Source organism: Condylura cristata, unplaced genomic scaffold, assembly GCF_000260355.1.
Source record: "Condylura cristata isolate star-nosed mole 26May11 unplaced genomic scaffold, ConCri1.0 scaffold00005, whole genome shotgun sequence".
NCBI lineage: Eukaryota > Metazoa > Chordata > Mammalia > Eulipotyphla > Talpidae > Condylura > Condylura cristata.
This window is the reverse complement of record NW_004567106.1, coordinates 10,477,289-10,495,104: the sequence shown is the minus strand read 5'-3', so window position 1 is coordinate 10,495,104 and position 17,816 is coordinate 10,477,289. Positions and strand designations below refer to the sequence as shown.

Genomic DNA, 17,816 nt, shown 5'->3' with positions numbered 1-17,816 from the left:
CCAACCCCAACACACACCCTTTTTAATATCTATCATGCACAGCTGAGCTGAATCTTGAGTGCATGTTGTTTTTGCTTTTATTGCTCTATTTCCTTGGATGAAATACCTAGGAGTTTACCGGAGTCAAGAGAGTATGAATGCCAATATGACTTGTTTCTTAGTCCATCTGACTGTCCTCAAAAGGGTTAAACTGCAGCTTTGCCTGTGTCTTGGTGCAGTGCTGGGAATGAAGACTGACAGAGGTGCCATGTTCTTATCCCACCAGGAGGCAACGTGGCACTTGTGAGTTAGTCACAGCTCCTGGGCTCTTGCTTGTGTTCCGGAGCAGCCGCCAGCGTTTACTCCACGCTGCCGCAGGAATATGGTTTTGCATGTGCTTCGTGGTCCTGACAAACAAGATGAGGATGCCATATTCTAGGGTGCAAACTGTAGTGGCAACAGTTTTTGTTTTTTTTTTAATTTGAATTGATATGTATTTTTTAAGTCACTATTACAGAAATTTAAAAATGCCTTTATGTTAGTTGAAGGTTAAATGATAATAGCTAATATCACCATTGTATGCTAAGCCTTCGTTAAAGATTTTAAATATTTCATCTCATTTAATACTTCTGTTGTATCTGTGAAGTGGGCATTGTTCTGATCTCCAGGGTGAGGTAACTGAAATAGAGGGCTATTGAGTAAATAGCACGATGGACCAAAACTGTAACTTGAACTATATTCTGTTTCTAGAGACTCAGATATTTAACATTTCCCTTTTGTACTCCAGTTTTATTTCAGTGTGAAGTCTAATACATTACCTAGCTTGGGCTAAAGTGATAAAATTCTAATAGTTTTATTACAGGTTTTAATTTAATTAAATAATTACTTGTGCTCTGCCCTGCCAGACTCAGAGGCTTCTTATTCTGGCATTCTTGGTTAAAGTTTTGTGTTTACACTTTTCTTAGGCATATCATTTTCTCATTCTCTTTTGGGTTGGAGAAGATAGCCCTCCTCAGCAAAACTGAATTTTTTCTGTAGGCTCCAATTTTTTAACCTTCCATTCAGTGATATGTATGTGTGTGTATGTGTGTGTGTGTTTGTGAACATACACATAATGCATGGGATTAACATCTCTGGGTTAATTAACATTAACCTAGTTTTTCTAATCCAGAAATCATAGGAAGCTTTTTTTCTAAGAAGGAATATACTTTGAAAATAACCTCTTCCTACCAGTAATGATAATATAAGAAATAATATAAGAATATGTGTAAGTTTACAAACTGCTTTCCCATTTAATCATTTAGGGGTTGTGACAAAGAATTTGCATTTAGCCAAGAGGAGATTCAGATTCAAATCTGCCAGTTATTAAACATGCGCACTGGTATAAGATACCTTATTTACTAAGATTTGATATCCTTATTATCAACTGGAGCCAATAATACCACTTTACTTTGTTGATGTAAGTATTACATTAGTTAATATGTCTAAAATCTTTAGTTGTGCCTACCACTCAAAAACACGGTAGCCACTGAGAGTGTAAACTAACATTTTTAGATAAATAGGAAAGCAATATTTAAATGAGGCAGTTTTTGAGTAAAATAGGAAGAGGAACAGATGAAACAGTGGACAGAGAAAGATGGTTGGCTTGTAAGGTAAGTATGTTAGCCAGATTAAATCTCATTTGCTGTATCCTGCTGTTTACTTACTTGGACAGAGGTGTTGGAATAACTTATTATTTATTATTTCTATCTCTTGACATTCTGATTAGCTCATCAGCAATCAGTCACTATTCACAGCTCTTCAATTGCTTTTATTAAATAGAGAACCCCTCCTTCTCCAGTCAGCAAATGATTCAGGTTCCAAAAGAGTAATGTCTCTTCAGAGAGTACATGAAATGTAGTCACGCTGCTACAAGACTTAGAATGAATCATGGAATCTTAAGAAAAACTTCTAGTGTTGTATGGTTCTGAGGGAATTCAAGGGCATGTCAGCCACTTTAGGATTAATTCAAGCCTTGATAATTTTGGAATTGCGAGGGGTAGCATGACTAGCTATGAGAGTCTTCCTAGTTTAGACAGTGTAAATGCATCACCCATGTTATTCTTTATATGTATAAATTAGGGCAAAACATCCAGGTGCACTTGTAACACTTTATCATGAACCCAGTGAGAACAGGGAGTTCTCTTCCTTTCAAGATTTCTGAGGACGGTCCATTATCTTTGGAAGGAGCTGCTACAGTTTGACCCTTTTTATTTATTTAGCATGAAAATTTTGATCTTGAAAGGTTATACCTAGAATAAATATTTTTAAAAATATTGAAGCATATTTTCCCATCCTAACGAAGGACATTTTTTTTTTCCTTATAGAAAGAAAAATGCTTTGGTTCTTCTCTAATGAAAATCAGACTTTGAATCGCTAGCTTTTTTCAGTGAGTATTCTGCACTGGCCAGTGTTCAGACTACAGTCATTTTCTAAACAGGAAGTTAGTTGAGTGAGTCCATGATCTTGGACACCCAATTAGACACAAATAGTTACTTCCATGCTACTGAGATTTCTCCCTCAAGGTGTGGGACTTAAAATGTTAATGCAGCTACAGCAGCCTTAGCCATTCTGCGGTGCCTTTTCTGACATTGTGTGGTCAGTAGAGCCATAAAAAAATGGTCTATTTGTTTAGATTTACTTCACCTTCTATTGTCAAAATTGGACTTTGGATGGGTCAATATGGACTTTAAAAAAAAGTGCTCAAACCAAACTACCTCTAAAATAGAGCTATCTGAGACACATGTTTAAACTACTTTACCCTGCCTTTACTTTTTTTTTTTTTAACAATAAAGGCTCTAAGTCACAATAATTTTTTGAATCCTATAAAAGTCAGCTAGACTATTCTAATACAAGACCTGGAAAGTAATACAAGCAATGAGATATTGGTTCACCTGGAGAGAATGTGGTGACATAAATGTTTTAAGTATAAGACAAAAAAAATCTCATGGATAGCTGTCATAGTAAATCCTTTGAATCACCCACAAATATCTATAACTCTGAATAACTCTTATGCACAACATACTCAGAGAACTACTGGTCTCAAATAAAGGAAAGGACATATGGGGTGTTGTGCACCCTCAAGCCATTCTGTCTTCATCTAACTCCCCAGTTCTTGGAGAAGTGTTGCATTCTAAAGAGCATTTGCTTTCCTGAAGGTTCACTCCATTCTTTTTTAAGATCAATCCTCTATAATCTTGAAACGTGTTAATGGATCCACGTGGTTCAGAAGGATAGAACTAGACAATATAATTGAAGTCCCTTTGTTCATGACTAGGTAATGTGAGGGATTTTAATCAATATAAATGTTGCCTGTCAGGGCTACAGGTTAAGTTTTCTTTGGAAGCTGTAGAGAAGAATTTGGCTACCTGGCTTTCTAACTCAGGACTTCCCATTGTCCATTAGTGACTTACCTGTTATTGGAGATTGTCTGCAGCTGTGCGATAGTTAAAGTTAGGAGTCAATGAGGTTTTCATTTCTAAGCTTGGCCCTTCATTTGGCCCATGTGATGTGAGTCAGTTGAATGTGCTATATACTGCTAGCTTCTATAGACCTTACCTGTTTTCCTGGTTTTAGGGGGAAAGGATGTCCTGAAGGAACTCTGCAGAGTTTTGTGGACTCCACCTCCCCATGACAGTTTTCTGGACTCCATCCTCTACTCCAGTAAACTACAACTCCCAGCACTACCATTGAGAGAACTGAGAGGACCCAAGAGCAGAGCTAAGCAGGCATTCTGGGATTTTTGGGGAGATATAAGGGAGTCATGTTAGACGCTCTCTCTCTGGACCATGTGGCTGGTGGCTGGTGGCTGTTGGCTTGGAGGCTTTGCTCTTGATGAGCTATCAGTGTGTTATTGGAGTTCCAAGTCAGCGGAACTGGTAGGATTTTCTAGTTAATTTGTATCTCTCTCTCTTTCCCCTGGGTTGTTCCTTTTCTTTCCTCTTTGTAAATAAACCAATTTTTGACCCTTTTTTTGTGTGTGCCTGCAGTCCAATTGAATTTTAAGTGTGAAGGCGAGGACCCACAGATAGGCAACCCAGTTCACATTGGGTAGCCCTGTAACATTGAGTTCATATGTCAATATTATGAAATCATGGCACCCACCTAACTCGACTTTCCATGGTGGAATCATAGACATGTGTTTTTAAATTTTTTAGCATGTATTTTTTGGGCAGGTATAAATAAATATTTCTAGAGAGCTTCTAAGGTAATTATATGTGCATTGCCTTTGAAGCCCAGCAATTAGGGAACCCTGGGGGCTAGAGTATTTTACCACAAAAGACTAGACTATTAACAGTCTGATATTGTTTACGTTTAAATGATTTAAAGAAAGGACTGCTATGTTTTTCATTTAGATATAAAAGGACATTATTAGGTGAATCATTCATAAAATTATTCCTTGAGTGGATATAAAATTAGTACACTTAAGTTTACATATTTAAAAAAAATTGAATACCAACAGAATATATCAATTATTTCTTTGGGGTTTTGGGACCTTTAGTTTTCACTCCCAGGCAACAGGTGAAATGATGTTCTGAGTTTTGTCAGTTTACTTACCTTATTGGCTTTTAAGAACCTCTATTTTGAATTATGTTCTTCAGTTGTTTTAAGTTTAAGCTCAGAATTTTATTCAGAGTTCAGCTTGAAGAGGAATGCATTTTATTTCATCTCTGATTTAGTACTATAGAAAGTATTTATTTTCAGTTTGCCTCCCCAGATGTTGCTGTTTTCACATCTTTACTTTCTGATTAATGAAGTTTTTTTTTTATTTGTATATTCTTGGAGCTACCCCCTTTTAATTTTTTTATTGTGTTTTATCATTTTCATTCCTTTTCCTCTAATCTCTTCCTATCTCCTTATGTCTTTTCCTTACTTTAGGAACAAAATCTGTTTCCCCAAGCTATATATACTATGTTATATATTGTGTGCTTTTCAGGACATAATGTTTGTTCTTGAGGGGTAGAACCTGTGACTTGTATACCTTGCCACCCCATAGAGTACTTGTATTGACAGGTGGAAACTTTTATGGAATGGAATGAAGCAGATAGCTAGGCTGCAAGAGAGCTGAGCCCAGTTAATATTAGATGGTCTGTGATAGTCATTTTAACTTGACATTAATTTCATTTTTTGTGCATTTGTTTTATTCTGAAAAGCTTTTTTATTATGCTGTGCTGATGGCATAAATGGAACAGTTAACTGGAAGACCAAACAGACCACCAATTTTATAATCAGCAGAAAAATGGCTGCTGGGAAGAAAGATGGTGAGTTTAGGTTGTCAATCTAAATCCCTTTTGGGAGTCAGTTAAATGTCTGCTTCCAGTATTCCTGTTGCTTTTTGATTCATGTGTGCATATTTAAAAATAAGTAAATCTGAAAAAAAAAATCAAATTTTGTTTTCCTAATCTAAAATGTCTGGTCCCCTGTGTTCTTAATCTATATTTTCACAATTTTTTCTTTGTTGTAGTTTTGCCTTTTTTTAACTAAAAATAATTTCTATGTTTTTAACTCCTCGTTGCCCCTTATTTAGTCACTAGCTTGCAACTTATAAAAAATTGTCCCAGTGTGGTTTTTGTAACTATTTATAACGTTGAAAAACATGAAGTACATTTGACATGAAGTACATTTATATACTTTTAGAAAAATGGTCATAAAATATTTTGGCTAATGTGCATGATGTTTTGAGTGATTTTTGTTGCAAAAACAAATTGATGTTTTGCTGTTAAATGATTAGTTGGCACTTGTGTTCTACTGGAAAGATAACATGACCCTTGAATGATTGATTCTAAATTTTTTTTTCCCTAGCTGACCGACATGCCAGAACCTTTTGAAATAATGCATTTCATTAGGGAGGAACAAGGCTTACTTAATAGTCAAAAGATGAGTTGTTTTCAAAATATGGATTATCATCACGAACTTTTACTTAATATTTCTTGATTACTAGTTTTTATGATCCCCGCTCCCCAAACACACACACATGATTTGGTTATATGTGATCATCAGCATTAGCAGAACAGTAGATTCTATAACCTTAGGGCAGCTGAAGTGTCTATGAAAATAACAGTAATTTAAAAAATATTTTTAAAAGGGCAATAATTTTATGTGGTAAAATGGTCTTACTACCAGAGAAAAGCTCCTGAATACTTTGCCAGAGTGATTTCTGGTTTAACCTCATTTTCTTCATACATGCCAGAAGTTGGGCCACTAGTTTTTTCCAAAAATAGTATCAAATTATTCTTCAGCTGGAATCTTCTAGTTCCAGATTTCACAGTAGTGCAAAGGTTCTCAACATATCTCTGCTACTTTTGAAACAACTCATCGATGCCATTACATTTTTAAGGAATTTTCATTGCTAGTATCTGTAAGAAAAAAGTTTTGTACAGTAACTTCCCATTTCAAAAAAAAAAAAAAAAGGATTTTAAAAGTACTAGATGCACTTGTTTCAGGACCTAAGCATAGTCCCCCCCCCCCCCATTCCTCTCTTAGATATTGTCAGAGGGATTCTCTGTGGTTCTGTTAAGCATTCACTCCTGACTACCCTTATCTGTGTGGTTCCTTAAGCTGAGGACTTCAGCTTCTTTAGCAATCCACCCTGTTTATTAATTTTTCTAGTTCTGAGCCCAGATGGCTGTCAATGTTGCCATCTGCTGTGTACTTCTGCTCTATCATTTCCCAAGGACTTGGACTTTCCTTGATTCCTGATTTTCCACACAAGATCCCTGAAGACTCTCTGGACCAAATACATTTTGCACTAAATTACACTTCTCTTGTCCCTTTTTTATTTCTTCTCTTTATGTTGAATCCTATCTCCCTCCTATTCCTATTTGATTTTTCAAAACAGCAATTCTAACCAAATGTTAAACCCAGTGGGGTCAATACCACAGTGTTGTTTGTTGTGAAATGCATTATTCCAAAACCTTGACATACAGTATTTTCTAGAATCTCCAAAAGATGTTGATTTTTTGCTTCAAATTTATATACCGAACTGGGCCTCAAATTGACTATTTGGAACCTGAGTAAATAATTGTAGTTCTCAAAACAGAAATGATTAAATCATCTTCAACCTACTGAAGTAACCAATGCAAGTTGCCACATTATCCTTTAGTTGTCTCTCCCTTCCTGCTTTTCTTGGCTAGGTGATTTTAATCAAGTATTGTATACAGAGGATAGTGAGTTTTATCAACAGTATGAAAAGAATTGTTCCTAGTACAATATTACAAATATACTGTAATTTATATAACAAGGACACACCATATTTGTATATTGCATTATATTATTAGATGCCTCAGGTGTGAACCTTTATAAGTTAACATCTGTATATACATTATATTCTTCAACTGTATTCTTTAAGATGTTCTTGACTACCAAGCCCAATCATTTCTTTTGACAATTTCAAGAGAGCCAAGACACTGTAAGAACATTTATGTAGTAAAATATATTTAGCAATTGTCTTTTGTATATTTCATTTTCTTTTAATATAATATTCCAATTTCACCTGGGGGGTGGGGTGGTTTCTCCTCTGTAAATAGGATTTTGAAGTACTTGGAATGTCTCATCAACACACTTAGTATTATTCTACTTTGACACATGTTAAGTGGAAATCAAAAAGAGTACTCTTTTATGTAGATAGGGGTTCCCTTTTCTTTTTCCTACGGTGTAGAGTGGCAAAACTTCATTTCCTTCCCAGTAATTCAAAGAAAAAAGCAATAGCCTTCATATTCTTAGATAAACATCTTCAAATTCTCCTTCCTTTCTTAGGTTTACTGATAACTTTCCATTGCTTTTTCCTAAAACAAAACAAAACAAAAAAAATGAGAAAGTGAAGATGGTCATACCCTGATTTCCCAATTATTTTCCTACTTATTCAAGTTATTTACTTGAACACACATGTGAATGAAGTAGTATGTATGCCGAATAATTTAGCTGGAGGAATCTCTCCACCATTGCAAAGGAGGGTCCTCCATGGTTTATTGATAGTGATGTGCTGCATGAGTTGGAGAGAGAAATTCCTCTGTAGGTAACTTATTTTCCTCCCTGGTTAGAGAGGAGCAGGAAGTGTCCTTATGACTGAAAATGTGCATTCTATGTTGCCTCTAAAAAGTGGCAAAGTCAAAAGAAAGGATCACAGTGTTATAGGACTTTAAAAGACCATCTCATTTAACAGATGTGAGTGCCCCTTTGAGCTCTGGCTATGAGGCATGAAATCTCTCCTACACTTCAGCTTTGGTTCTTTAAACAAAAGAAACATCAAATTTGTTTCTTGAAATTGTGATTTTCACCTCATTTCTCCTTGTTTTGCCATATAATTAAGAGAACTTGATGACTTAATAGGATGAACTTGGTTTCACATTCAAAAAAGAGATTAAGAAAAACCTGTGGTGGATTATAATAATATTATGTACAGCTACCAAATATATTAGTTTAAGTTTTCAGGTCAACAAAATACACGATTGCCTGGGTTCAAGTCCTGGCTCTTTCTCTGTAAAGGTCTTACAAGCTTGAACCTGTCACTTGGTCTCTGTGGGTTCAGTTTTGTCATCTATAAACTGAAGGGCTGAAATCTCCATGTGAGTAAATGCATGCCAACTCTGACTGGTGGTATCTGTCAGGAATCCTGTGTTGAGTAGGATACCAAGACCATATCAAGGTAGGGTCCATTGCTATGATCTGTCTTTTAGCAGAGAAAGATTTTTGGCAAGCCCAGGAAGGATGACATCTAAAACCCTTTTCAGCTTCAGCGTTGTATGAGGCTAAGCTGATGGACCACAAATTACCAATGGTTTGCTTTCTGACAGACATTTAAGAAAGTAACAAAAAAGCATGTAATATATAAATCAAAATACTTAACTCCAGCTTAGAAAAATGGCTTGGATAAGTGGCTTAAATGAATGACTTGGGTTGTGAGAAAAAAAAAAAAATCCTCCTTTGTGTTGTAATCGTTTCTCTTCTACCTTATTTAAAGAAATGCGAACGATCTCTTAAAAGATTGAGGTTTAAAAAGGCAACATAATCCTTTCTCTGTGATGAATTACAGTGTAGGAATGATCTACCTGTGATTGAAATAAAAATGTTAACTGACCACTGCCAGATGAGTGGCCTGCAGTACTTTGATGTTGAGTAAATTCAAAGGTGAAGGGCAAACTGCTAAGAAAGCTTTTGATGCATAACCAAGATTTATAAAGCTGGATTGATGAAACACAAGTTAAATCTTAGTGGGGGAAAGGTGGTATACCCAACTAGATACTGATGTCTCTTAAAATACTTGTGTACAGCAATTATCTGGTTTGATAATTAAATTTCAGCTTGACTACTGAAATAACATGTTAAAAATAAATTAAGGAAGGAAACCATAAATATAGCAGGCTCTGGAAACCCTGAAATGAGCTCTCTTTTAGGATAGAAATAGGATTCATCTCTTCTAATTAATTCCCATTGATAGGGGCTTTTTCGAGTGCTGTGTATACATGGTTCTGAGTTTTGAAAAGAGCTTTTAGCTGTTAAGATTATAAATTATAATGCAAGTCTTATTTTTCTTGCCGGTTGTTAACAATTTTTAATATCAGTAAGATCATGTACTAAAATAGGTTTAGCAATAAACTGTATTTTTTGGTGTAACTTTCTTTTAAAGGCTATTTCAGTTCATAACTGAAATGATTATAGCAGAGGGATAGTTTCTCTTTGGTCATTCAGATTTATGAGGAATTGGAATGTCAGGTTGCTTAGGAAAAGTTTATTTTAAAGACTATACCAGAAAAAAAAAAAAAAGCTATAGCAGATAACTTGATAATCGGTGTCTTCTTTATAACTTAAGCATATTTAGAGATCTTCTTCATCCTTATCCAGGTTTTTTACTAGATTTTTACTTACTATTAAGATAATACTATGAGTAATTGGGAATTACTCACTCTTATTTAAATAACTAACTTGGGCTCAGTTAAAACACTCTTGCCATGCTTCCCAGTGAATAGATTGTTTTAATACTCTGAAAATGAGAGGCACATTAAAAAATCAAAATGCTTTTAGAAATAGAATAATTACTTATTAATAAATTATTAATTACTCTGTGTTGTAATATTCTTAGGCTGATTTAGCTGTTGATAAGAGTAACAGAACCTTTAACCAACACATTGCTCTTTTTTTAAATTTTTGCACTATAGTTCTTGTATATCCAATGTATAAGAAATTATTTTATGCAACACAATAAATTCATTCACTTTGATTTGAAAGTTCATGTGTATGTAATATATGGGTTGAAATAAGACTTTCTGTTGTTTATTTCTGCATGCATCTTATACTTGGAGTTTATTCTGCCATCTCCTTAAATGATGACATCCTAGTTCTAGTAAGATCGCCTATTCAAAAGCATACTGCTTCTGCTAAGAACTGGGAAATATGCCACAGAAGGTCTTTGGGTGATTGAAAATAGATAATGCAAATGCAGGCTCCTATTTTTTACATTTAGCAGAACCCTGTTGTTAAGATAGTACAGATTTGTTCTTATATTTACACGCAATTTCACCTCCTTTGGTAGTCTGGCTTCTAAATCTGCAGTAGATTAATAGCAGCAAATTAGAAGCGGTAGAAAAGCTTTTATAGGAAACATAATGATAGTAGTGAGCAACGACAGCTGACAACTTATCTACAGATGAGAAAACAGAAAATCTATAAAACACACAGCCTTAAAAAGCATTAGCAGACTAGGGCCCGCGAGCGGCAGTGTGATCGGTAAATGACAAGGCAGCCGCTCTATAAGGGCATCGCTGTATAATAGAGCAGAGTGCAGTAATTGATGTGCCGGATGATGACCTTTTGCCATCACGAAGGAGGACAGAACTCTGCGTACTTTAAAAAACTTACCTTTCTGGAATTTCTTTCCCTGGTGTGCCTGGTAAATTGAGATTTTACTATATTCTCTTAGAACTTAACAAATAGAAATGGTTATTTAAATGCAATGAAATGTGCATATAAATACAGCCTTTAAAGAGATTAATTTGTTGATGAAGCACCTATGAGAGAGGGAGACACATTCTAGGTATCTAATAAAGGTCACCTAGATGTGACTATGGCAATAGGACTTTCTTCTGAAGGATTTCAGAGAAGAGACCGAATTAAGATTTAAATCTAGCTGTAAATTGCAGGATCTGACACTAAGCAGCTAGTTTGTTGTCATGACCCTGACCTTGTTCTTGGTGATGAAGAATATGGTGCTCTCTGGACTTTTTGGTAGAGAAGGGACTGTGTATGTGTCTGTGCACATGTAGATGTCATCAAAAAGAATTGGTGTGATAATTGTGACGTTATATGCCATAGATACATTAGCAATGTGCCAGCATAGTACTTTCAAAATTTGTTTACTGAAGACATCAGATTTGCTTTGCTTTTTAAGTAATTGTAAATAAGCACATAAATGCACACCCTCCTATTTTTGTCATACTGTTGCTCTCCTGGGGAGAAAAAATCAAATGGGCTATTAATAAAAGAAGATAGGATACTATTTAGCTAGCATGAGGTCCCAAATTACTTAAGTAAGATAGCCATCACTGTCTATTGCTTGGTTTTTGGCTCTTTGCAGCCACATAATACACAGTTGTTGAAGTGGGCTGTAGTTTCTTTACCTTGTGATCAAATGTAGGGAGAAGTTTTGTGAAAAGATTTTGGTAGCATGGTAATAAGAGACATTGGAACTACATTTAGGGAGGGTAAAATAATTACCCTGTCCACATGTCCACATACCCCTTTTTCTTTTCTCAATTTAAACGTGTAGTTTTTCCTTACAGAAATCTGTTATTTACGACTACCTGTCTTCTGGAATTTTTAGTCTTTACAAATCTAGCTACATTTGCTGTTTGAAGGTGATGCTTTTGACCTCCGTGTTGGTCCAACTTCTGGTTTGTTTTTCCTGTTAATGGTGATGGATTTGCACAGATTTAGCCACACACTGGTTTCCCGTTTCATTTGTGTCCAGTGGCACGTGTTTGCAGATGTAACAGCATACAGACATAGACTATTGTAAAGTCATGCCATACAGACAGGCCAGGCCAGGCCCTGTGACCAGAGCTTGGCGGGCATGGCGCTATACACGTGTGTATTTCAGAGCTTATTGGATCTTAGTACGGTGGATTTTTAGAGTGCTTACATTTGATTTTCAAGAGATGCTTTTAAAAACAATCTGCTTCGGGCCCTCCCTGGTGGCGCAACTGCTTGCACAGTGCTGTAAGCAGGCAGTAGCCGAGTTCCATCTCTAGCCCCGGAGGTGATCCACATGGCATGGCAGACCTCTCCTGACCTGCCCCCTGCTCCCCTCAGCAGTATACTACGCTGATCTGCCTGTTCTGCTCCCCACTCTTTCTCACCACCTCACTGGCCTGTCCCCCAGTTCTGTTTGTGTAAATAAATAAATCTTAAAGAACAGCGTCAAGCTTACTCTGTGACTACTACCTAGACACGTATGAGTGCAACATGTGTTAACTGTTAGTGACAGCCATTCCCTATCACCATTATCTATAAAACTCATGTTTGGAGCAAGAGCTTATAACTTCTAGTTCCCAGTGTTGTTTGCTGTTTTTGAAAGAAAGTAGGGTGTAAATACTAGGCCCAACTAGCCTCTATTGAATGGCTATTTGTTTGTTCAAGTAACAAATAGCAAAGGTAAAGGTGGAGGGCACTTTTCTACACTATTGTGTGGGTGCCCATAATTTAAAATAAACTACAGAAAGGAAGTATTATTTTCACAAACAAAACATCGTGGCTTAGTCATTTTCCATTTCTAGATGATGAACGTGTCATACAGCTGTATCGTGTTTTTTTCCAAAGTGAATGGCATACTATACTTAAAAGTGAAGCAGACTCTACTGTGGTGTTGCCAAGGTAACTGACCAGCGAGTATGCAGTTCAGTAGATTGCAGAAAGGCAATTGAGTACACATGAATAAAGAAATGTGCATGTCATCTTAAAGCCCAGGAGGGCCCTGGTAGATTGTGGTTTGGGCTCTATGGATCGCAGAAATATTTTTTTATGAAAGCAGAAATTGAGATGTTCTATGCTAGTCCTTGGAGTGGCAGGCAGTTTTGGCCCAGCAAAGGGCTATTAAAAAAAAAAAAGAATCATTTCAGTATTATTTAATTTGAGCAACCTTTCTGTTTTGCTTTACAAGCTAGCTTTTACCACCTTATGATAGAAAAAACTAAGAAAGACAGTTGTAGTCGTCAGATAAAGGAGGATGGTAATTCATATGCTCCTAAACACACATAATTCAAATTATATGTGTTTATTCAAATTGCAAAACTGAAATTTAAAGTAAATATTATATATATTAAGTCCAAAAATGTGAAACCTGTTTTTAGCTCTATCTGCTTTAAATAGGAAAATATTTGTCCATTCGATACATTATTTAAATATGCCAGTTACTCTTTAGGTACTGTGGAAGTAACAAAGGTAAAAAAAATTCAGTGCTGAACTTCAAGGAGTTGTGATCTAAAATATAAACACCTTTATGTATAGAAAAAAGGAACAGCTTAACAGTAGTTCAAAAGTCTCCATAATTTGACTCTTCTTTGCCTACCATAAGTAACCTCCAGAATCTAGTATCCTGCTTACTTTCCTTGAAGGATCCTAAAAGGGCCCCTCATTTCCCACAATTGTATCTTAGCCATGTTTTTACCAGTGAATTGTGAAAATTGCCTATCTGACAGAATCCTGCTGGTACTTTCTAAGAGCCATATTGAATTATACCTTTTGATATAATTTTTTCCCTAAATCTCTCCAACCTTAATTGCTTCTGACCACTTTCCTGGTATTGTCAGAGCAGTTTAAATACTTGAGGTAATAACTAGATAGGTAATTATTGGCCTTCATAGCCAGATGGTGAATTCATGAAAGGCAGGGACCAGATCACCTCCTTCACTTTCTCCAGAGCACCCACCATTCATGGGAAGTTGTGGAATCCTATGGGGGAAAAAATGTGAAATTCTCAACCTCACTATTTTGCTATGACTCATTCATTCTCATTTTTAATAGGATCATTTTTACAGGTGAGTACATAAATTGTTCTTGGGGAGAAATAGGGTACTCTAAATGCCATGGAAAGATGAGTAGGAAAGAAGGAGTCTCTACACACCTGGTTTAAACCTAACTTGCAACTTCCTTCCTTCTGTTACATACCCTTTGAAGTTGTGTTTTTAGTAGTAAAGCTATGATACATGAGGCTGCAAGCCAAATATTTTAGTTTAGCTCCTTGATTTTGGCAGTCATTCATGGAAGTGCAAGGACAAGTTTTCACAGATAAGAAACATTTTGTGGGAGTTCCTATTTTTATGCCCAAAACTTATGTCACTGATCTTGCCATCCAGAACTTTTAGTTAGCTGTGAGCCTTAAAGTTAATTACTACCTTTATAAATTCATCAGTGACTAAGAGAAAGAAGTGGCCTGATAGTTTATCTTCTGAAAATAACAGTAGGTAGCCACGAAGGAATAGCCAAGAAGGAAGCATGAAACACAAAAGAGTTTCTAAATGTCACCAGTGCAATGATGGTAACATGTTGGTGGAGATAAGAAAACACAGTGGGCGAATATTAACCAAACACATTTGTGCATTTTGACATACTCATATATCTTAAATAATCAGTAAATCATTTGTGCTTAATTTTATTATGTAATTGTTATTGGCTACTTAGGATATAGCATGAAAGAATAGTTTATATTGCATGAATTAGGAAATGTCAATATCAGGAAAAATGGATTTCTGAAAGAGATATGATGGGTAAAACTCAGAAAAAAGAATACAATTAATTATATATATATATGGTATTATATGTTTATATACTTTGTCTAGCTGACAACTAATACAGTGTAGATTCTTATTTTAAAATGAACTATATACTTTGCTTTTAAAAAGGAAGCAGAAAAAACTAGCAATTATGTAGTAGGTTCATTCTTGTGAAATATTGCACTAGTGATTTCAATAAAAATAAATTAATAAAAGATATTATGGGTGTCTTCATTGTGTTTATTTAAAGTACTGAGTGTGCCTAATTTTGTTTAGTTTGTATTTGAGAAGTCTCTGAATACAGCCAAGTTGAGAGACTTCTGCATATTTTATGCTAAAGTCACTTCCCTTTAAAACAAACTGATTAACAGTATGTTGCATGTGCTTCAGTTTTCCCAGAAAATTCTGCTTAGTGAAACCTTTATTTTGAAAGTTGAATCATCAAGAATGTTTCATTATTTTTCTCTGTCTTCTCTTTAATTTCAGTATACACTATTTTCTCAAAGGTGCACTCTGATCGGAATGTATACCCGTCTGCAGGTGTCCTCTTTGTTCATGTTTTGGAAAGGGAGTACTTTAAGGGGGAGTTTCCACCTTACCCAAAACCTGGTATGTATATTCTTGTTGGGGATAAGAGAAATAGTCAATTTGCTAAATTTTTCTTTCTGCGCATTGTGCATTATCTAGATGCTATATGATCAAATACTATTGACATTGGACATGGTCTGGTTATGCGATGAATTGGTTGTTATGGGGTAGCTCTCATTTTAGGATTAGAAATATAATTACACAAGGAAATAAATCATTTTTGAATTTTAAGAAGAAAGCATTTTTCTGGTTTCCCAACCTTGAGTTTTGTGCTTCTGATAAATGTCCAACCCATATTCACATAGAAACAATTATAGTTATACAATTAGGATGTTCAATATTAAAATAGATTCCAATATAGTACACTGATTTTTTGAAAACTATACATATTTTGTAGAAGAGAATTAAATATAATAAAAGTTTTAGAATGTGAGATAATTTTATAGAGCTTTATAAATTTTTCCTTTAAAAATGTATTTTTTTAAAAATTTTATTCGTACAGAACAGGGGTACAGGCCAGAGATGCGGAGGGTGAGAGGATTCACCAGAGACAGAGTGGGGAGCAGAACAGGCAGATCCACGAAGCACACCGCTGATGTGGTCACCTCCGGGGGCAGGCGGGGATCTAACTCATGCGGTGTGGTTTAAGCTTCTTTGTGCTGTGCCCTAACCCGCTGCGCCACCAGGGAGGGCCTAAAAATGTATTTTTTATAAAAAGTATTTTTGAGATGTATTGGAGTTAACTGTTTTCAACAGCATACAACAAAAAAAAGGTCTTTTCATCATTTCTTTAATATATTATCATGTATTCTATATTTGCAAAACTTTCAGCATTTGAGGTGAAAATCTGGAGTTTTTAAAAGCATAGTTTCTGGAGTCTGTCATTATTAAATTCTGTTTTCACCACTTAATATGACCATGGAGAAGTTACTTAATATGGAAATCATACATATTCCATTAGTGGTGTTAGGGCTAATAATAGCATTTCTTTCATAGTATGTTTAAAAGTCAGATGAAATAATGACTTTAGGGCACATAACACAGGGCTGGATGCATGCTAAAAATGATGCTATTAATATTGTTTATTATTAATAAATTGATTATGATAATTGTTTTAGATTTGTGACATCTTTTGCAACTCATCATTCAGTGATCTTAAGATTACATAAGTTTTGTTTCATTGATGATTTCAGAATTTTTGAGGTACCCCTTGTTATTAGTTTGATAACATTCAGCTTCCTGAAAGGAAAGCCTCTGGAGAGAATGAATACAAAAACATGATGAGGGGATTTCCCTGAAAAATAGTTTTCACATTGTCAGTACTCCTATGTTACCAAAAAAGAAAGAAAAGAAAATTACCCAAAACCCAAAATGTATGTTTGCTGTCTTTGTTGCATCAGATTTCTAGACAATCCAAAAAATAATAAGATTTTTTCTTCATGAGACTCTCATCTAATTCCCACATGGAATTTTTTCTTTTTTGGTGTGTATTTAGTTTGCTACAAAGGTAAGACAAAAATCTTGTTCAGAAATATTTTGATTGAAACTACCAAAGCAATGTGTGAAAATAACTGTCTTGTATTTTAATCCTGTGTTTCTTATCTAGGTGAGATTAGTAACGATCCCATAACATTTAACACGAATTTAATGGGTTACCCAGACAGACCTGGATGGCTTCGATATATCCAAAGGACACCGTATAGTGATGGAGTCCTATATGGATCACCAACTGCTGAAAATGTGGGGAAACCAACAATCATTGAGGTAATTTTAGAAAGCAGTATTGTATTTTTATAATTTAACTTTCAAATGTTGATGTTAAAATGACATCAGGTTTTCAGAGATTTTTTTTAAGATTCTTTATTTTTATTTTTATTTATTTATGCATACAGAAATGGGAGTACAAGACAGAGGTGCAGGGGTGGTGAGATGATTCACCAGAGACAGAGTGGGGAGCAGAACAGGCAGATCAACAAAGTACACTGCTGAGGGGAGCAGCGGGCTGGTCAAGAGAGATCTGCTGCGCCATGTGGTCACCTCCTGTGTGAGGGATAGAACTCGCACTGAAGTGGCTGCGGCTCACTTGCAGTGCTGCGTTCTGACCCTTTGTGCCACCAGGGAGCCCCTGATTTTCAGTAATTTATGTATGGAAACACGCCAGGTTATATTTGAAAATTTACCATTTTCTGTTCATCTACAAGTTTTTCTGCCTCCTCTTTACTATAAAAATGATAACCTGTATTTCAAAAGTCATGAAGAAAAATGAGAGCTACTTAAAGAAATAGATTACTCTATATGAATTTAAGAAAAACACTCTGTTGTACATTTTTATTTGAAATTCCATTAAAATATAGTCATTGAGGGCCCTCCCTGGTGGCGCAGCGGGTTAAAGCACAGCACTGAGAATCTAAAGCCGCTTCCGCATGAGTTCGATTCCCGCCTGTCCCG

At 35.6% G+C, this 17,816-nt stretch overlaps 1 protein-coding gene across 6 annotated transcripts in view; it reads left to right on the top strand.

Moving 5' to 3' along the window:
- The window catches only part of SGCE (sarcoglycan, epsilon), a 66,145-nt gene that overhangs the window by 9,348 nt on the left and 38,981 nt on the right, over positions 1 to 17,816 (top strand). For 3 of the 6 annotated variants that reach the window (XM_012721078.1, XM_012721077.1, XM_012721079.1), the window contains exons 2-4: positions 5,172 to 5,279; positions 15,267 to 15,389; positions 16,975 to 17,132. In XM_012721078.1, coding sequence (XP_012576532.1) covers positions 5,172 to 5,279; positions 15,267 to 15,389; positions 16,975 to 17,132 — 389 coding nt within the window. The remainder of the gene's footprint in view (positions 1 to 5,171; positions 5,280 to 15,266; positions 15,390 to 16,974; positions 17,133 to 17,816) is intronic. The other 3 variants (XM_012721080.1, XM_004676694.1, XM_004676696.2) reach the window with 1 other exon arrangement.